The following is a 21,607-nucleotide window of genomic DNA, read 5'->3' as shown; positions in this document are numbered from 1 at the left end:
GCCATCTTGTACGCAGAGCTTGTGGTTGCAGGATTTTTAAAAATTCGTATTCAGTCTTGACAAAGTCTGAAACAAGAATTTCTTTGCCCCGTGTATACTGAATTCCTTAGACATTTGTCTTTTGCTCCCATCTTCTATCTGCGCATAGTAGGTGAACTGATAGTGGAGTAAAGGGGCTGATAACATTTGTTAATGGGATTCGATAGGAGAACGGATAAGAGGTTGTGTCGAAGAATTTGAAAATCCCAGATGGTTTACTTTGTGCCAGAGTTTGGGATGTCTTTAGAGTTCACAGCATTCTCAAGAGGGAGGGTGAGCAGCCAGATGTCATAGTCATATAGAGACCAATGACATGGTAGGAAGGGTGATAAGGTCCTGCAAAGAGAGCTCAGGGAGTCAAGTGTTAAGTTGAAGGACAAGACCTCCAGGTTTGTGATTGCAGGATTGCTACCCCTGCCTCATGTTCGGAGGATGCAGAAAAGAGGTGGAAAATCTCATGAAATGATGTGAGAATAACAACCTGAGCCTCAACATGCACATGACAAAGAAGATGCTTGTGTACTTCCGGAGGACCAGGGACAACCACTCTCCACTACAAATTATTAGTTCAGTAGTGGAAAGAGTTCCACACCAAGTTCCACACAGTCCACTTAAAAAGCTACCTATCCTGGACACACATCTACTCAGTTCTCAAGAAGGCGCAACAGTGACTGCACTTGCTTTTTTTTTAAGACTTTATTTAAAATTTTATAACATGAATACAATAGAGAATTACATTTAAAGAAAAATAGAAAAAAAATTAAAAAAGGTATGATTACAATGTTACATCAGAAAACTACACAAAATAATCCCCCCCCCCCATTAATTGTAACACAATATTAATAGTCTAACTTAAAATTAGTCCAACCCTCCCCCTCAAAATAAAGAGTGAAGAGTTAATAAAATTGACAATGTTATATATGGAAAAAAATACCCACTTACAAAAAAAAGAGATAAAACTTAACCTAAAAAAAATCTAACAATAACAACAACAAAAAATTGTCAATACTAAAATATCACGCTTAAACATATATTTAAATCAAACTTAAATGCATATAATTAGCAAACGGAGTCCACTTTAACTTATAAAAAGACATCTTATCCTGAATTGAAAAAGATATCCTTTCCATAGTCAAACAAAATTTCATTTCCAAATACCACTTATCTAAAGTTAGTATATTTCTATCTTTCCAAGTAAGTGCTATACATTTCTTAGCCACAACTAAAGCTAAATAGATAAATGAAATCTGATAATCCTCTAAACCTAAATCAATTAATGATTGCATGTTCCCTAATAAAAATATATCGGGATCTAATACAAGATGGATATTATATAAACTGTTAAAAACAGATTGAAATCCTTTCCAAAACTGTTGCAATCGATCACAAAGCCAAACAGTATGCAAAAAAATATTGGCTGTCTGATCACATCGAAAACAAGAATCCAACTTACTAAGACAAAATTTTTTTAATTTCTCCGCCGTTAAATATAGCTGATGAATAAAATTATAATTAATCATTGCTAGTCTAGCATTAATTAATTTCCGAATACTATTCTGACAAATTTCCATCCAAGCTTCTTCAGCTATTTTATGTCCTAAATCTTTTTCCCATTTCAACTTATCTTTATCCCAGTCTTTTTTACTATCAATTTCTTGTAAAATACAATACAAATCAGATATATATCCCTTTTTTGGTATTGAAAGTACATATTCTTCAAAACTAGATTCAGGCAATAAAATCATATGTCGACCACATAACTGTTTTACAAAAGATCTTAATTGATAATATACAAATATAGAATTTGCACTAATACCATATTTCCTTTGTAATTCGTCAAAGGAACAAAAACAACCCTCAGAAAAACAATCAGATAAATTTTTTATTCCCTTCTTTTCCCATTGTTTCAAAGTGGCATTGGAGACCGTAAAAGGAACAAGTTGATTATTATATAATGGCAATCTTCCAGAATATATATTTTTAAGTCCCAATTTTTTAAGTTTACTTGTCCATAAATTCAACAAATGTTTCAATATTGGCACATCATAAGTTCGTAATAAATTTTTATTCCATCGAAACAAAAACTCATGAGGAAATTTTTCTAAAATAACCGTCATTTTTATCTTTACCCAACTAGGTGGGTCGTCCATATTCATTAATGCACTAAGAAATTTGAATTGAGCTGCTTCATAATAATGCTGAAAATTCGGTAATCTTAAACCTAAATTGAAAATCCCACATCAATTTTCTCATTGCTACTCTCGGAAATTTTCCTTTCCATAAGAATTCTCTAATCAGTGACTGCACTTCCTGATAAGACTGAGGCAGACAAGTCTACCGGACACCATTATGTCAACTTTCTACATGAGTGTATCGAGAGAGTCCTGGCTGGCTGTATCACAGTGTGTTGCAGTTGCTTTATAGCATCAGGTTAGAGGTCAATCAGAGAGAATCACTGGTGTCTTCCTCCCAACCCCCCCGCCCCCAAACATGTAGACATGATTGGATCTTTCTCTAAAGAGGACCCGCAAAATCAGTGAAGACCCCTTACACCCTGCACACATCATCGTCCAGCGTCTCCCATCAGGAAAGAGATACCAGAGCATCAGCCAGAAACAACAGGGTGAGAAACAGCTTCTTCCCACAATCAGAGATATCTGAGCAACTGATGAACTGCTCATACGAACCCTCCATGACGTGACCATTTAGTTAAGAATAATATTTATTTATCTTAATTTTTACATACGACTGCTGTGCATATGTATCATGTGCCTTTGTGTGTTATGTCTGAATGTGTTTACTGCATGTTTTACACCGAGGACCAGAGAATGCTGTTTCGTCAGGTTGCACATAAACAATCGAATGACAAATAAAATTGAACTTGAATTTAATATGTGATTAAAGAGATGGTGCAGGAGGGAAGCATTCAGATTTCTTAATCATTGGATTCTCTTCTGGAGAAGATGGGCCCACTACTGGCAAGGCATTCCTGGCATCCACAACTCTCTGTGTAAAAAACATACCCCTGATGTCTCCCCTAAACTTACCTCCTTTCACTTTGTACAGATGTCCTCTGGTGTCTGCTGACTGTCCACCCTATCTATGCCTCTTAAAATCTTTATCAAGTCTCCTCTCATCCTTCTAGTCTCCAAAGAAAAAAATCACAGCTCTGCTAACCTCATGAGACTTGTTTCCCAATCCAGGCAACCTCCTGGTAAATCTCCTCTGCACCCTCTCCAGAGCTTCCACATGTTTCCTATAATGAGATGACCAGAACTGAGCACAATACTCTAAGTGTGGTCTTACCTGAGATTTGTAGAGTTGCAACATGACCTCTCTACTCTTGAATTCAATCCCCCTATTAATGAATCCCAGCATCCCATAGGCCTTCTTAACTATCCTATCAACCTGTGCAGAAATCTTGAGGATTTGAACCTCAGGGTCTTTCTTAAGTAACTGACCATTAACCCTGTACTCAGCCTTTTGGTTTGTCCTTGCAAAATGCATCATCTCACATTTATCCATATTGAAATCCATCTGCCACTTTTCTTCCCAACTCTGCATCATGTAACTCTGCAACTCTTGTAACCTTCAACAATCTTCAGCTCCATCCACAACTCATTCAACTTTCATGTCATCTGCACTTACTGACCCATCCTTCCACCTCTTCAACCAGGTCATGTATAAAAATTACAAAGATCAGGGTCCCAGGACAGATTCCTGCACCACTCCACTAGTCACCAACCTCCAGGTAGAATATTTTCCTTCCACTACTACTTTCTGCTTTCTTCCTACAAGCTAATTTTTTATCCACACACTGATCCCATTAATCATGACTTTCTGGATGAGTATTTTGTGGGCGTCCCTGACAAATGCCTTGCTAAAATCCATGTAGACCACATCTACCACGATCATCAATTTATTTTGTTACCTGTCAAAAAATTCAATTAGACTCGTGAGGCAAGACCTTCCCTCTCCATTAGTTTACACACCACTGAAGTAAGACTCACCAGTCTATAATTCCCAGGATTCTCCCTATTACCTTTTTAAACAAGGGGACGATATTTACCATTCTCTAATCCTCCGGCACCTTCCCTGCAGCAAAAGAGGATTCAGAGATCATAGCTACTGCTCCATCTCTCTCTTCTCTCACTTCCCACAGCAGCCTGGGGTATATCACATCTGGCCTAAGGAATTTATCAATCTTGATGTTTTTAAGAAGATCCAACTCTTCCTCTTCCATGATCCAGCACTCAGGCTTGTTCAATTTCAACCCCACCATGATCAAGGTCCTTTTCACTTGTGAATACTGACACAAAGTATTCATTTAGGACCTCCTCCACCTCCAAGCACATGTTGCCTCCTTTATCCTTTAGCAGCTCTACCTTCATTCTCGTCATTCTGTTCTTCACATACGCATAGAACACCTTGGGGTTCTCCTTAATTCTACATACCAAGTTCTTCTCATGGCCCCTTTGAGCTCTCCTAAGTCCTTTCTTAAGATCCTTCCTGGCTACCATGTACTTCTCATGAGCCCTTCCTGTTTCCTGCTTCCTATGTCTAATATATGTTTCCTCTTGACTCGTTGTTTGACCTGTTTTGTCAGCCAGTGTTATATTTTCCTACCATCTTTTCCTTGTTCCAGTGAGACAAACCTAGCTTGAAACCAGCTCAAGTGATCCCTAAATTTCCTCCACATGACTTCTCTGCTTTCACCCTTGAACATCTGTTTCCAATTCTCACTACTTCCTGCTTTGACCCTTCATAATGAACCCTTCCCCAGTTAAGCACTTACCCAATTTGACTGTTTATATTCTTTTCCATAGCTCTGTTGAAGCTCAGGGAGTTGTGTTCACTCTCACCAAAACGTTCCTCCACCTGACCAAGTCCATTCCCCAGAACCAGATCCAGTCCGGCCTCTCCTCTAGTCGGCTGGTCCACATACTGGTCAGGAATCCTTCTTGTACACACCTGTCAAATTCTGACTCCCTCTTGCAGTCAGTAGGTGCCAGTCAGTACTAGGGAAGTTGAAATCACCCATAACTATAGCCCTGTATTTACCACACCATTCCAAAATCTGCCTGCTTATCTGCTCCTAGGTGTCCCTACAGCTATTTGGGGACCATTAGACCACTCCCAGCACAGAGATAGCTCCCTTCCTATTTCTGACTTTCACCCACACCGACTCAGTGAACACTCGCAATCCCTCTTCCCCTCCCTAATCACCTAGAAAATTAGCACACACACACAAATCTTGTGGCACTTGGTTTTTGAGTTGAACAGCTCCATTCTTTCCAGAGTTGACGAGAGGATTTGAAGTCTGCACAGCACAGACAAGTTTATACTTCAAACAAAACTTGCCATTTGCTGCTTCTGTGCTCGTTTGAAAAATCCTTCTGATGTTGGCTATCTTTGGCTTGGCTTCGCGGACGAAGATTTATGGAGGGGGTAAAAAGTCCACGTCAGCTGCAGGCTCGTTTGTGGCTGACAAGTCCGATGCGGGACAGGCAGACACGATTGCAGCGGTTGCAAGGGAAAATTGGTTGGTTGGGGTTGGGTGTTGGGTTTTTCCTCCTTTGCCTTTTGTCAGTGAGGTGGGCTCTGCGGTCTTCTTCAAAGGAGGTTGCTGCCCGCCAAACTGTGAGGCGCCAAGATGCACGGTTTGAGGCGTTATCAGCCCACTGGCGGTGGTCAATGTGGCAGGCACCAAGAGATTTCTTTAGGCAGTCCTTGTACCTTTTCTTTGGTGCACCTCTGTCACGGTGGCCAGTGGAGAGCTCGCCATATAACACGATCTTGGGAAGGCGATGGTCCTCCATTCTGGAGACGTGACCCATCCAGCGCAGCTGGATCTTCAGCAGCGTGGACTCGATGCTGTCGACCTCTGCCATCTCGAGTACTTCGACGTTAGGGGTGTAAGCGCTCCAATGGATGTTGAGGATGGAGCGGAGACAACGCTGGTGGAAGCGTTCTAGGAGCCGTAGGTGGTGCCGGTAGAGGACCCATGATTCGGAGCCGAACAGGAGTGTGGGTATGACAACGGCTCTGTATACGCTTACCTTTGTGAGGTTTTTCAGTTGGTTGTTTTTCCAGACTCTTTTGTGTAGTCTTCCAAAGGCGCTATTTGCCTTGGCGAGTCTGTTGTCTATCTCATTGTCGATCCTTGCATCTGATGAAATGGTGCAGCCGAGATAGGTAAACTGGTTGACCGTTTTGAGTTTTGTGTGCCCGATGGAGATGTGGGGGGGCTGGTAGTCATGGTGGGGAGCTGGCTGATGGAGGACCTCAGTTTTCTTCAGGCTGACTTCCAGGCCAAACATTTTGGCAGTTTCCGCAAAGCAGGACGTCAAGCGCTGAAGAGCTGGCTCTGAATGGGCAACTAAAGCGGCATCATCTGCAAAGAGTAGTTCACGGACAAGTTTCTCTTGTGTCTTGGTGTGAGCTTGCAGGCGCCTCAGATTGAAGAGACTGCCATCCGTGCGGTACCGGATGTAAACAGCGTCTTCATTGTTGGGGTCCTTCATGGCTTGGTTCAGCATCATGCTGAAGAAGATTGAAAAGAGGGTTGGTGCGAGAACACAGCCTTGCTTCACGCCATTGTTAATGGAGAAGGGTTCAGAGAGCTCATTGCTGTATCTGACCCGACCTTGTTGGTTTTCGTGCAGTTGGATAATCATGTTGAGGAACTTTGGGGGACATCCGATGCGCTCTAGTATTTGCCAAAGCCCTTTCCTGCTCACGGTGTCGGAGGCTTTGGTGAGGTCAACAAAGGTGATGTAGAGTCCTTTGTTTTGTTCTCTGCACTTTTCTTGGAGCTGTCTGAGGGCAAAGACCATGTCAGTGGTTCCTCTGTTTGCGCGAAAGCCGCACTGTGATTCTGGGAGAATATTCTCGGCGACACTAGGTATTATTCTATTTAGTAGAATCCTAGCGAAGATTTTGCCTGCAATGGAGAGCAACGTGATTCCCCTGTAGTTTGAGCAGTCTGATTTCTCGCCTTTGTTTTTGTACAGGGTGATGATGGTGGCATCATGCATCACTTCAAACAAAACTTGCCATTTGCTGCTTCTGTGCTCGTTTGAAAAATCCTTCTGATGTTGGCTATTGTCCTATGACAACTACATATGCCTGGAAACCATCTGCTGTGCCTGTGTTATTTAGAACATGGTATTCCAGAAAGGTGCAAAGTTTCTGAGTGCAGCAATTTACTTCCTATGACAGTATTCTGTTCGAGATAGATGTGCCACCCTGAGACAGCTGTTAACTTTGGTTCATCAGTAAGTCATTAGGCAACATTAGGCCGATTCAACAGATGCTGCACCTCTCAAGTGGTCTCTTGTTTTGCATCCACAAGTAACCATTGGAGAGAGTTGATTAGGTTTCTATCTGTGGATACTTTAGGATGCTTGCCAAATAAAATCAACTTTCAAAAGTACCAGTGTGTTCAGTTCTGGTTACCTCATTATAGGAAGGATGTGGAAGTTCTGGAGAGGGTGCAAAGATTTACCAGGATGTTGCCTGGATTGGGTGGGAAACAAGTCTTATGAGGCAAGGTTAGCAGAGCTGGGACTTTTCACTTTTGAGTGTAGAACGAAGAGAGTTGATAGAGATCTATAAGATTATGAGAGGCATAGATAAGGTAGACAACCAGCATCCGTTTTCCAGGGCAGGATCAGCTGTGGATGGTGGGGAGAAGGGATGCTGCAAAGGTGGGGACAGAGGTCATTGCCAAGGGGAGGGGGTTGTTGATGAGGTGGGGGAGAGGGGTCGCTGCTACAATTGGGGGAGAGAGGTCGCTGCAGCGGGGTTGGGAGGGAGAGAGGACGCTGCCGGGTCGAGGGCGGGGTTGAGAGGTTGCTGCTTTGGGGCTGGGAGGGAGAGAGGTCGCTGCTGATGGGGTGTGGAGAAATTGCTGCCATAGGTGAAGGGAGAGAGGTCGCTGGAACAGCTCTAGGGCTAGCAGAGTGGTTCCAACGGAGTGGGGGATTATGGGTAAGGAAGACTCCCATTGCTCCTGCACTCTCGCATTGAACTGTCGCCTCTAATAATTTGTTCCATTGATTCCTGTCAGTTCTGCTAACAATCTTTGTTATATTGAAATAATTTAAAGGTCACAAAACATTCAGTTGTTGCAGAATTGTAGCAGTGATATATTTCAGTTTGGAACTGGTTAAACTGATGGAGTTGACAGGGACGTGATCAGGTGTCTTTAGAATCAGGTTAAGATTCAAAGTTCTTTTTTTGTCATTAAATAGTTCAGAACGTAATATTTTACAAAATTGCTTTCTGCCTGCTTAAAGGCAGATATAGAATCGTCATTAGTGTCACCTGCAGCCCCTTACAATAAAAGAGAAAGAGAAGCAAAAGAGATTCCTTTCAGAGACACTGTCTGTGGATTTGCCTCCAGCCACACAGACCCCTGCTCAATCTATCGGCAACCCGAGCTCTGATCCAAACCTCCGACATGATCAGGTAGCCTTCAGTGCCATATGCCCTTTGGGAGACCATCTTGCTCTCAGCACTACCTTGAATCCTGGCTGTGACACTTGGTTCTCTTGAGCCAGTGAAACACAAAAGTCTGCAGACACTGTTATTGTAATCAAAACACAGAAATGCTGGAGGAAGTCAGCTCGTCTCGTGGCATCCATAGGAGGTAAAGATGTGTTATCGATGTTTGAGACCTGACACCTTCCTCCCCATGAGCCAATCAGTGTCAAACAACCCACAGTCCATGTGGGTCCCCCAACCACAAGTCGCCTGCAGCCTGTGTGGATCTCTCAGCAGTTGAGGGTTCACTGTAGGGTCATCTCAATTGGAGTTGTTCTTCCCAGTCAGAAGAAGCCTGCACAAAGTCTGCAATTTACAAATAGCACAATCAGTTGAAAACTTTTTAATAGACAGGAAAATTCTGTTAATCCAGTGCAGTCAGGATTTTAATGTTTCTGGGTTGCCAGATTTTCTGGATAATTGGAAGCCTCCACACCAACACAATTTGATTTCACTTTTTTGATGTTCCACTATCACATAATGTATTTTACAGAGGACTTAGTAAATGTCAAGAGAGAAAAATTAGGCTCTTGAGTGTCAAGGGGACGTAAGAAACAAGGCCAGTGGAGGCTTCAAGAACATGTACAAAATGAGACCATGAGTTCCATAGAGGCCCACGACCTAACAAAAAAATCCCCCCCGGCCCCAACCTCATAACCCACTGTTTTACCTCTATCCATGTGAATGTCTCTTAAATGCCCCTAATGTTCCAGCCTCCACCATCACCCCTGGCAATGCATTCCTGGCACCTCCAACTCTCTTTGTAAAAAAACTTCCCAAATGTTTTCCCTAAATTTCCCTCCCTTCACTTTGTACTGATGTCCTCTGGTGTTTTCCACTCACACCCTGGGAAAAAGATGCTGACTGTCTTATAAGGTTGTTGATCTCCATTAAGTCACCTCTCATCCTTCTTTGCTCCAAAGAAAAAAGTCCCAGCTCTGCTAACCTTGCCTCGAGGAAGTTTAGGGAGACATCAAGGGTAAGTATTTTACACAGAGAGTTGTGGGTGCCTAGAATGCCTTGCCAGGGATGGTGGTGGAGGCAGAAACATTAGGGGCATTTAAAGTTCCTCAACATGATTATCCAACTGCACGAAAACCAACAAGGTCGGGTCAGATACAGCAATGAGCTCTCTGAACCCTTCTCCATTAACAATGGCGTGAAGCAAGGCTGTGTTCTGGCACCAACCCTCTTTTCAATCTTCTTCAGCATGATGCTGAACCAAGCCATGAAAGACCCCAACAATGAAGACGCTGTTTACATCCGGTACCGCACGGATGGCAGTCTCTTCAATCTGAGGCGCCTGCAAGCTCACACCAAGACACAAGAGAAACTTGTCCGTGAACTACTCTTTGCAGATGATGCCGCTTTAGTTGCCCATTCAGAGCCAGCTCTTCAGCGCTTGACGTCCTGCTTTGCGGAAACTGCCAAAATGTTTGGCCTGGAAGTCAGCCTGAAGAAAACTGAGGTCCTCCATCAGCCAGCTCCCCACCATGACTACCAGCCCCCCCACATCTCCATCGGGCACACAAAACTCAAAACGGTCAACCAGTTTACCTATCTCGGCTGCACCATTTCATCAGATGCAAGGATCGACAATGAGATAGACAACAGACTCGCCAAGGCAAATAGCGCCTTTGGAAGACTACACAAAAGAGTCTGGAAAAACAACCAACTGAAAAACCTCACAAAGATAAGCGTATACAGAGCCGTTGTCATACCCACACTCCTGTTCGGCTCCGAATCATGGGTCCTCTACCGGCACCACCTACGGCTCCTAGAACGCTTCCACCAGCGTTGTCTCCGCTCCATCCTCAACATCCATTGGAGCGCTCACACCCCTAACGTCGAGGTACTCGAGATGGCAGAGGTCGACAGCATCGAGTCCACGCTGCTGAAGATCCAGCTGCGCTGGATGGGTCACGTCTCCAGAATGGAGGACCATCGCCTTCCCAAGATCGTATTATATGGCGAGCTCTCCACTGGCCACCGTGACAGAGGTGCACCAAAGAAAAGGTACAAGGACTGCCTAAAGAAATCTCTTGGTGCCTGCCACATTGACCACCGCCAGTGGGCTGATAACGCCTCAAACCGTGCATCTTGGCGCCTCACAGTTTGGCGGGCAGCAGCCTCCTTTGAAGAAGACCGCAGAGCCCACCTCACTGACAAAAGGCAAAGGAGGAAAAACCCAACACCCAACCCCAACCAACCAATTTTCCCTTGCAACCGCTGCAATCGTGTCTGCCTGTCCCGCATCGGACTGGTCAGCCACAAACGAGCCTGCAGCTGACGTGGACTTTTTACCCCCTCCATAAATCTTCGTCCGCGAAGCCAAGCCAAAGAAGACACATGGATGGAACTAAAAATAGAGAGTTTTTGGGTATGGAGGGTTTAGTACCATTTTTCGCAAAGGATTTATGAGTCAGCACAACATCAAGGGCCAAAGTGCTGTATGGTTCTATGTTCTATTGTGCCTGTCCACAGAGTCATGGGTATATTACGAGTACAGTAGTGGGCTAAGCACCATCCTTGATGTGAGCCTGTGTGGATGATCAGTGAGGAGGAGTCGTTGTTTTCAATTCATACTGACTGTGGTCTTCTGACGAGAAAGTCACAGAGTTTGCAGTTGCAGAGGTGGGTACAGAGACCTAGAGTTTGTATATTGATGGCTAGCACTGAGGGAATAATGGTGTTGAAGGCTGAGCTATAGTCAATGAAGAGCAGCCGTACATATGAATTGCTGTTTTCAAGGTGACCCAGAGCTGAGTGGGGAGCCAGCGATATTACATCTGCCCTGGACCGATTGTGCCAATAGGCAACTTGAGTGGGTCCACATCTTTACTTCGGTACATGTTAATTCTGGCCATGACCAGCCTCTCAAAGCATTTCATCACCGTAGAAGTTAGTGCTACTGGGCAGTAGTCATTGAGGCAGCTCACGGGGACCGGGATGTTTGATGCTCTTTTGAAGCAGGTGGAGACCTCTGATTGCAGCAATGAGAGGTTGAAAATGTCTGTGAACACTCTGGCTGGTTGGTAGGTGCAGATTTTCAGTTCGCCTTCAGGGCCTGATGTCTTGCGAGGCTTCACCCTCTTGAATTATGTTTGACATTGCCCTCAGAGAGAGATATCACGGGGTCCTCAGCCTTTTCAGGGATTCTAGTAGACACTGTCTGGTTCTTCTTCTCAAAGTGGGCATAGAAGGTGTTCAGCTCTTCCAGCCATCTATAGTGTTCACCCTTGCTTTATAAGCTATAATGGCCTGCACTCCCTGTCATAGCTGGCATGTATCTGTCTCTGTCTCAAGTGTCCTCCGGAATTGCCACATACAAATCCAGAAGTTCTGTCCTTTCCCACCTTACCTTCATCTTTTCTCAACATTTTCCCCAGACTTAATTTAAGGCTTATTAGTCTGCTCCACATGAACAGGCTTACTAATCTCCTCCACATCAACCTTCTGAACAGGCTCACTAATCTGTTCTACATTAACCTTCTGAGCAAGCTTTCTATTCTCTAGCTTCCTCCGGAATTGCCACATTGCTTCATAGATGGCCTGCTGTAGGTCGTACCTGGACTTCTTGTAAAGATCCAGATCCTTAGCCTTAAAAGTCCTTGTTTTCACCCTCAGCAGGTTACAAATTCTCTGAATCATCCATGGCTTGTGGTTGGGGAACACCCGGTACGTCCACATACCTACGTAGGTCTTGATGAAGTCAGTAACACCTGTCTGTTTCATATTCATTCAAGTCTGTGGATGAGCTCTTGAATATGTTTCAGTCCGCCAACTCAAGGCAGTTTTGCCGACGCTCTTCCACCTCCCTTGACCATCTTTTTCACTGGCGCCGTGGTCTTCAGTGTCTTCTTCTATGCCGGGAGTAGAAGTACAGCCAGGTGGTGAGACTTGCTGATGTATGGTCGTGGTATGGCTTCTTCATGGTGATGTAGCAGTGGTCGAATGTGTTGCTTTCCCTGGCCTCACATGTGACGTGTTGGTGTTAGTTTGTCAGGGAAATCTCCTTGCAGGACCTCCTCACCTTTCCTACCCACATCATTAGTCCCTATACAGACCATGATTCCCTCCTGAGAATGCCGTGAGATTTGATACTTGATCTCCCTAACTGGAATCCCCTGTCACTACAGCTCACCTCTTTTCCTCCCTTCCCTTCTATGCCACAGGACTAGACTCCGTGTCAGAGAGCTGATCGCCACAGTTTGTCCCTGGTAGGTTGTTTCTCCCCACCCACCTCCCCCCAACAGTATCCAAAATGGTATACTTGTTATTAATGGGAACAGCTGCAGGGTGCCCTGCACTACTGCCTGTCCCCTTTCCTGCTCAAGACTGTCACCTATCTACCCTCCTCCTGCCTCTTAGGTGTGATAATGGCCCTTTAATGTCTATCACCCCTTGACCTCCCAAATCATCTGGAGTTCATCCAACTCCAGGTCTAATTCCTTAACATGGTTTGTTAGTGTCATCTGCAAATCGTTCCTCTTCTGAACTCCCTGGTTTGCAGCACCAACAACAATCTGATGACTGCTGCTTTTGAGATCCTGCTTTATTCTTCATTAACTGCAAAATCTGTAGGACCTGAACACTATTTCTAAATGTTGTTGGTACCAATATGAACCACTACCTTTGGCTTTTCTCCCTTTCCCTCCAGAATGATACCAAAGAGCCAGCATTGTTTCTTGTCTGCCCCACTATCACTCTATCTGAATGCGAGGAAGAAAGCAAATTTGATGTTGGTGGTGATTTTAAGTATCATTTAGCCATGGAACTAAAAAGTGTGGTCAGAAGATAATACAGCAACAGTCACAGAAAATTCAAACCTTTTTTTACCCATCATTAAGATTAGGAAATGTTAGGCAAGGCTTTAATGTGTCTAATTCAACTTTTCTGCAAATGAATGTTGAATCTCGACTTCATCTACAGGTAAGATTCCCTACAACACAGAGCAGGAACAGCACTTTGCTGCATCGTGATGGGACAAACAGCAAATACAGAGAATACTTGTAATCTGCCAGAGACATTGCAGCCAAAACATGGTTGGAAAGTCCTCTGATTAGACACAATTGGCATTATTTAAAAAAATCAGATCTGTCTGTCCAAGATATTCTCAGCTGGAGTGGAGAGAGAGAGATTCAGAATGAGCAATGTAAGAGTGAGACAGTGGCAGCAATCTCACTGAAGAGTTTGAATGTGTGTATTGTCCCTTCAATTTGAGAGCATCCAGGGTTCTGCTCAGTACGTTCATGTGTGTGTTACTGATATTTGTTCTCATTCATTCAAGGTGAGATTGTTAGCTAATAGCAGGAATCTTGGAGTTCCAACTGAATTTCTGTGAAAATCTACTGGGAAAGACCTTCCATAGCAAGATCCATGTCCCTTACATCAAAGAGGTTGTGCTGTGAGTACAGTTTCAGAATGGCAACAAAGTGTTACCAGAAACATTGCACAATCTGAAGCAACATAAGCCTTTTAGCAAGTCATGTAATACACTTGCTCCTATTAAAGGAGATTCATCCACAGATGGAGATAATTGTCCAAATCTCTGATGTTTATATGTATGCAAAGTAAAATATCCAAGTATTCATGTTTGGTGGTGACTCTTTCACAATTGCTTTGTGTTCTTTAGTTATGGCTACACTTCAGCTTCCAGCAACCAACCTGGCCAACCTAGCCAATTTGCCTCCAGGGACCAAACTCTACCTTACAACCAACAGCAAAAACCCCTCAGGCAAAGGCAAATTGCTGTTGATACCCCAAGGAGCCATACTGCGAGCCGCCAATCCAGCAGGTGAGATACCAAAGCAGACCATTTGTTGGGATGTTTGCATCAAATCTGAAAGCAGAGTTATACTACTCATATGGAAGTTCCTTTGTGATTTTGCCAATGCTGAACTTCACCATCCATTCATGACCCACACCATAGATCCTCACCAGAGCTCACTACATCCATGTGCCAACACTCCAGACCCCATCACTCCTCATTTCACCCCCCTGCCAAATTTACCTTTCCATATTGAAATCCTAGTACACTACATCCCCCTCCCCCACACACCCTCCCAACATCTCATTCCTTATCTATCTGCATTTTATCCGACTATCTCCAAACATTTCACTATCCACATCCCATACACCTCACCTCACAGCCCAATCCCCAGCTTTCTATTCCCTACCTTCTCTTTTCCAACCTTAATGCCACACCTATAAATATACCATATCCCCTCTCTCATTTCGAAACAGAACATTACAGCACAGAAAACAAGCCTTTCTGGATTGAACTAGAACTATTCTGCCTAGTCCAACTGAGCTGCATCCATTCCATATCCCTCCAGACCCTTCCCATCCATTTACCTTTTCAAATTTTCCTTAAATGTTAAAATTGAGCCCATATTCACCAATTCAGCTGGCAACTCGTTCCATACTCCCACCACTCTCTGTGAAGAAATTCTCCCCAGTGTTCACCCTAAACCTCCCCTTGCACTCTGGTTTGTATCTCACCTAACCTCAGTGGAAAAAGCCTACTTGCATTTACCCTATCTACACAAACTTACAGCACAGTTACAGGCACTTCCAGCCCATGAGCCCATGCTACCCAATTGGCCTACAACCTCTATACATTTTGAATGGTGAGAGGAAACCTACACAGACACAGGGAGAACAGCTTCTTCAAGTATATTAAGAGAAAAAGATTAGTAAGGGACAAAATTGGGCCCCTTGAAGATCAGAGTGGTCAATTTTGTATGGAGCCAGAAGAGATGGGGAGATTTTAAATGTTTTTTTTTTCACTTCTGTATTTACTCAGGAAACTGGTGTAGAGTGTAGACTGCCTACAGGCAGTGCAGGATTCGAACCCTGGTCATGCTAACAATACCTCTCATCATAATTTTTTATACTTCTGTCAAAACTTCCCTGATTCTTCTATGCTCTAGGGAGTAAAGTCCTAACCTTTCCTGTAACTCAGTTCAAGTCCTGGCAACATCCCAGTAAATTTTCTCTGCAATCTTTCAATTTTATTGATGTCTTTCTTGTAGTTAGGCAACCAAAACTGCACACAATACTCCAAAGGTGGCCTCACCAATATCTGATACTATAAAATCCAAATTCCTCTACTTGGATTTATGAAGGCCAATATGCCAAAAGCTCTCTTTACAATCCTATCCACCTGTGATGCCACTTTTAAGAAATTATGTATCTGTATTCTCAGATCCCTCTGTTCTATCGAACTCCTCAGTGCCCTTCCGTTTATGTGTATGTTCCACATAGATTTGCCCTTCCAAAGTGCAACATCTCACACTTGTCTGCATTAAACTCCATCTGCCATTTTACAGCCCATTTTTACAGCTGGTACAGATCCATTTGCGAACTTTGAAAGTCTTCCTTGTAGTCCACCTGACCTTTGTATCATCTGCAAGCTTACTGATCCAATTTACCACATTATCATCTTCCAATAACTAATTAAAGGCTCATCGGCCTGAAATGCCCTGGGTTATTTTTGGAGCTCTTGTTAAATACTGGAACATGAGCTCCCCTCCAATCCTCCGGCACTGCACCTATGGCTAAAGTCATTTTAAATATATCTGTCAAGGCTCCTGCAATTTCTACACTAGCCTCTCTCAGGTCTTGGGAATTTATCCACCTTTGTTCGCTTTAAGGCTCAATATGGTTACTGCTTGTTTGTCTTACCTCTCTACACTCTACACCAGTTTCCTGAGTAAATACAGAAGCAAAAAAAAAACAATTTAAAATCTCCCCAACTCTTCTGGCTCCATACAAAACCGACCACTCTGATCTTCAAGGGGACCAATTTTGTCCCTTACTAATCTCTTTCTCTTAATATACTTGAAGAAGCTTTAAGGATTTTCCTTCACCTTGTCTGCCAAAGCAACCTTGAGTCTTCTTTTAACCTTCCTATGATCCCTCTTAAGTTTTTCCTGCATTATTTAATACTCCTCAAGTACCTTTTATTGCTCTTTGTGGCCGACTCCTCTTTCTTCTTTCAAATCAGATCCTCATTATCCCTCAAAAACCAAGGTTCCTAGTATTCGGAAATTAATTAACGCTAGACTAGCGATTATTAATTATAATTTTATTCATCAGCTATATTTAACGCTGGAGAAATTTTAAAAATTTGGTCTTAGTAAGTTGGATTCTTGTTTTCAATGTGATCAGACGGCCAATACTTTTTTGCATACTGTTTGGCTTTGTGATCGATTGCAACAGTTTTGGAAAGGTATTCAATCTATTTTTAACAGTTTATATAATATCCATTTTGTATTAGATCCCGATATATTTTTATTAGGGAACATGCAGTCATTAATTGATTTAGGTTTAGAGGATTATCAGATTTCCTTTATCTATTTAGCTTTAGTCGTGGCTAAGAAATGTATAGCACTTACTTGGAAAGATAAAAATATACTAACTTTAGATAAGTGGTATTTGGATATGAAATTTTGTTTGACTATGGAAAGGATATCTTTTTCAATTCAGGATAGGATGTCTTTTTATAAGTTAAAGTGGACTCCGTTTGCTAATTATATGCATTTAAGTTTGATTTAAATATATGTTTAAGCGTGATATTTTAGTATTGAAAAATTTTTTTTTTGTTGTTAGAATTTTTTTTAGGTTAAGTTTTATCTCTTTTTTTGTCAGTGGGTATATTTTTCCATATATAATATTGTTAATTTTATTAACTCTTCACTCTTTATTTTGGGGGGGGAGGGTTGGACTAATTTTAAGTTAGATTACTAATATTGTGTTACAATTAACGGGGGGGTTATTTTTATGTAGTTTTCTGATGTAATATTGTAATCATACCATTTTAATTTTTTTTTATTTTTCTTTAAATGTAATTCTCTATTGTATTCATGTTATAAAATTTTAAATAAAGTCTTCAAAAAAAAACCAAGGTTCCCTATGCCTGCTAACACTACCTTTAATCCTTACAGGAATATATAAACTCTGTACTCTCAAAGTTTCACCTTTGGAGCCCTTCCACTTACCTCGCACTTTCCGGCCATAAAACAACCTATCATAGTCCACACTTGTTGGATCCTTTCTATTTTCCTCAAAATTGGCCTTTCTCCAATTTGGAATCTCAGTCTGAGGCCCAGACCTATCCTTCTCCAGAATTATGTTGAAACTAATGTCATTATGATCACTGGACCCAAAATGTTTTTCAATGGGCAGTAAAACAGTCGAGGGCTAATAAAACTTATTCAAGGGGCAGATCGAATACTTGTCTCTCTTCACTCACCCCAACCACCATCAATTTTTTTACCCACCGAACAGCAGAATAAACATTCCTGGATTAGCAATTGCCTCTTGTTTCTCATCAGCTGTAAGTTTCATCAGTACAGAGTTCAATCCAAGAAGAGTTAAAGCCTAGAGATTAGAACCTCATCTCTATTCCCTCAATCCTCACACAAAACTAACTTCAATTATTTCCTATTGACTGCATTTCTGCCCATCGACAGTTTTACTGCCCCTTGACTTAGTTTTACTGTACTGTTTTAAAGCCCATCTACCCAGTTTTACTCCCCCTCAATAGTTTTACTGCCACTCGACTCAATTTTACTGCCCCTCAACAGAGTTTACTGCCCAAGATCTCACTACCTATGCTCCTGGTGTCAGTTTTACTGCCCTTTGACTCAAGATTTACTTCCCTGAGACTCACTTTACTGATACTCAACTCTGTTTTACTGCTCTTCAAGACAGTTTTAGACCAGATAAGACATGGGAGTAGAAGTAGACCATTCGGTCCATTTAGTTGTGCAACACCCATCATGAACTGAACCATTCTTTCACAGTGCCACTGCCCGACCTTCTCCCCATTGCCTGACTATTCAGATACCAATCAATCTCTGCTGTAAATACACCCAATGATCTGGCTGGCAGCAAATTCCAGAGGTTCACCACTTACTGGCTGCAGAAGTTCCTCCGTATCTTTATATTGAATTGGCGTCCTTCAATTCTGAAATTGTGCCCTTTTGTCCTTGACTCATGTACCATGGGAAACAACTTGCCACATATTCTCTGTCCAGGCCTTTCACATTCAAAATGCTTCTACGATGTCCCTGCTCATTCTTCTGAACTCCATTGAGTACAGGCCAAGAGCCTTCAAACCTTCCTCATATGCTAATCCCTTCATTCCAGGAATCATTCATGTGTATCTTCTCTGAACCCTCTCCAATATCAGCTCATCCTTTCTTAAATTGTACCCCAAACTCAGTGAGATCTCACCAATGCCTAATAAAGTTTCACATCACATCCCTGTGTTTATTTCTTATTCCTCCAGATAATGAATGCCAATATTGCATTTGTCTTCTTCACCTTTAAGTTAGCCTTTAGGGTATCCTGCATGAGGAGTCACAGGTCCCTTTGCACATCTGAATTCTGAATCTTCTCCCCATCTAAATAATAGTCGGCCCTTTGATTCCTTCTACCAAAGGGCACGACCATACACTTTCCAACATTGTATTTTGTTTGCCTTTTCTTAGCCCATTCCTCTAATCTGTCTCATTTCTGCTACAGGTTCCGTGTTTCCTCAACATTGCCTGCTCCTCCACTTATTTTTATATCATCTGCAAACGTGGCCACAAAGCCATATATTCCAGAATCCAAATCATTAACATACAACGTGAATATAGTGGCCCCAACATTGACCCCTGTGGAACGCTGCTGGTAACTGTTAGCCAACCAGTATTGGATCCCTTTATTCCCACTCCCTGTTTCTCAACAATCAGCCAACTCTATACCCAGTATCTTTCCTGTAATTCCATGGACTCTCATTTTGTGCAGCACCTTGTCAAAGGCCTTTTGAAATTCCAAATATATAATGTCCATTGCATGTCCTTTGTCCAGCTCGCTTAAGGTTTCCTCAAACAATTTCAATACATTTATCCCGTAAGAAAACCATTCTGATCATGGCTGATCTGTCTTCAGTCTCTGCTCCACTTCTTTGTCACTTCCCATTGCCCTCTACTTCCACCTTCTCTTTCCCTTGGAGTTACACAGACTAGGTCATTCAAGGTGTGCCTGATGGAGCCTACTCAACCCTCCCATTTCAAGAATTCCAGAGGTGGACTACTCTCTGCAATAAAAAATGTCTACCTTTTAATATTGCCCTCTTTTCTTGCAACTTTGTCCCCTCATTCTCAACCTATCATTTCTTTCTCTAATCTTGCATGAGTTCTTCCCTCATTTTAAATTTCAAAAATCATAGACCTAGCCTCTGTGAAGGAGCAGTCCTCTTTCCCCATGAATTAGCCTCATGAATCTACTTTGTACTGCATCCAAAGATGTCATATTCATTTTTGGGTAAAGGGACCACAATTACAAATGTACTCCAAGTACAGCCCCACCAACATCCTGCACAATTGTAATAAAAGTGGTGATTCTTCTATTCTCTGAGCTCCATGGCTTGTGAATGTTTATATAATGTAATAATATATAAATGTTCGGCATTTCTTCACTCTGGATTGTCCAGCCTTCCTATACAGACAAAACCATGCTATTCAGCATGAAATACATATGAAAGTGATCTTCCAAGCAGGAAATTCCAACAGTGTAATTACGATCAAATTAATTTAGTGGATGTAGCTCTGAACATCATGAAAAAAGCTTCCCTCCACTCCAAGGACTCCATCGAATCTCCCACTGCCTAGGGAAGGACCCATCACATCGCAGACACACCGTCTTCTCCCTTCTGCCATCAGGGAGAAGGAAGAGTGTGAAATCGTACATCAAGATGCTGTGTATATTCAAGAGGGAAATGTTTGTGTGTATTTTGGTCAATATGGTTCATAGAGTGAAAAATAAAAAAATTTAAAAAAAGATGCTTAAAGATAATCAGGGTCCTGAATGTATCCCCAACAATGCTCTCATCCTGCCCATCCTGTTCATTGTAATCCTAGACTCTGTAAATTATGCTTTTTACGTGGCCGTACATATGTTGGAGACGTCTGTACTATGACAGAGATAACCTGTTAGTCTGCTCCCAATTAATTTAAAAAAAAAGATTTTCACGAAACATGAGTCTGAAAAGATACTTTAACTGAGTACCTTAGTGTGGATATAACAGTGATGATCTTTAATTTAAACTCACAAAAATACTTATTCAGAAAAGATGTCACGTAGACCTGGTCATTTATCTTTGTTGGTCATTTATCTTTGTTTTTCATTGTCTGAGCTACCCTTGACTTAGTTTCAGCAATTCCTCTGCTGCTTTTGGTGAAGTTAACCATGTGGCGTTGTTTGTTTAGCAGGGCATCAGGTGCAGGGGTCATCACAAAGCACAACAGGTAGCATTCAGGGCACTGTGGTCGGTGGATTACCACAGCAACTGGGCTACACCTCGTACATCCTCAAGCAGACACCTCAGGTCAGTCCCAGGAAACTGCCACCATCAGCATCCACTTGTATTGCTAGAGTTTGTTGATTATTAACCAAATGGAAACATAGCAGCAAGGTTGTTTTTGGGGCTATTGGACATTCATGATTAACTTGGGAACAGAGGTGCGCTAATCAGGCCCAGGAGCTTGCTTGATTGACACTGTACGATTCGAGTGCTTACCTAGATGTTTCTTAAATGCTGTCAGCGACTTTACTTCCATCACTCTCTCCGGCAACTAATTCTAGGTACACACCACTCCTTGGGTGGTAAAAGACCTCTAAATTGCCTCTAAATCTCTTACCCATCTTTTACCCCAAAACTATGCCATCTTGTTTTGTCTACCTGTGATATGGAGAGAAGTTTCCTTCAGTCGACCCTGTCTAGACCCTTCAAAATTTTTATATATGTCAGTCAGGTTACCTCTTAGCCTGCTTCACTCTAAGCAAAACAAATCCAACCTCTTTAGTATTTCAACAATACTGAAATGCTCCATCTCAGGTAACATCCTTGTGAATCTCCTCTGCACCTCCGCCAATACCATCACATACTTCTTATAGAACTGTACTCAGCTAAAGTCTTGACTAATGAAGCCCACTTTCCCATATGCACTCTGAACCATGGTAT

The 21,607-nt window shown here is 42.4% G+C and overlaps 1 protein-coding gene across 6 annotated transcripts in view; it reads left to right on the top strand.

The window, feature by feature from the left end:
• yeats2 (YEATS domain containing 2) overlaps positions 1–21,607 on the top strand; it is a 223,639-nt gene that overhangs the window by 150,891 nt on the left and 51,141 nt on the right. For 5 of the 6 annotated variants that reach the window (XM_069899313.1, XM_069899312.1, XM_069899314.1 and 2 more), the window contains exons 17-18: positions 14,222–14,383; positions 20,853–20,971. In XM_069899313.1, the coding sequence (XP_069755414.1) occupies positions 14,222–14,383; positions 20,853–20,971 (281 nt within the window). The remainder of the gene's footprint in view (positions 1–14,221; positions 14,384–20,852; positions 20,972–21,607) is intronic. The other variant, XM_069899311.1, reaches the window with a different exon arrangement.

The sequence above is a fragment of the Narcine bancroftii genome, chromosome 9 (genome assembly GCF_036971445.1).
Source record: "Narcine bancroftii isolate sNarBan1 chromosome 9, sNarBan1.hap1, whole genome shotgun sequence".
In the NCBI taxonomy this organism is placed as follows: Eukaryota; Metazoa; Chordata; class Chondrichthyes; order Torpediniformes; family Narcinidae; genus Narcine; species Narcine bancroftii.
The sequence above is the reverse complement of the archived record's forward strand: the minus strand, read 5'-3'. Positions and strand labels throughout refer to the sequence as shown.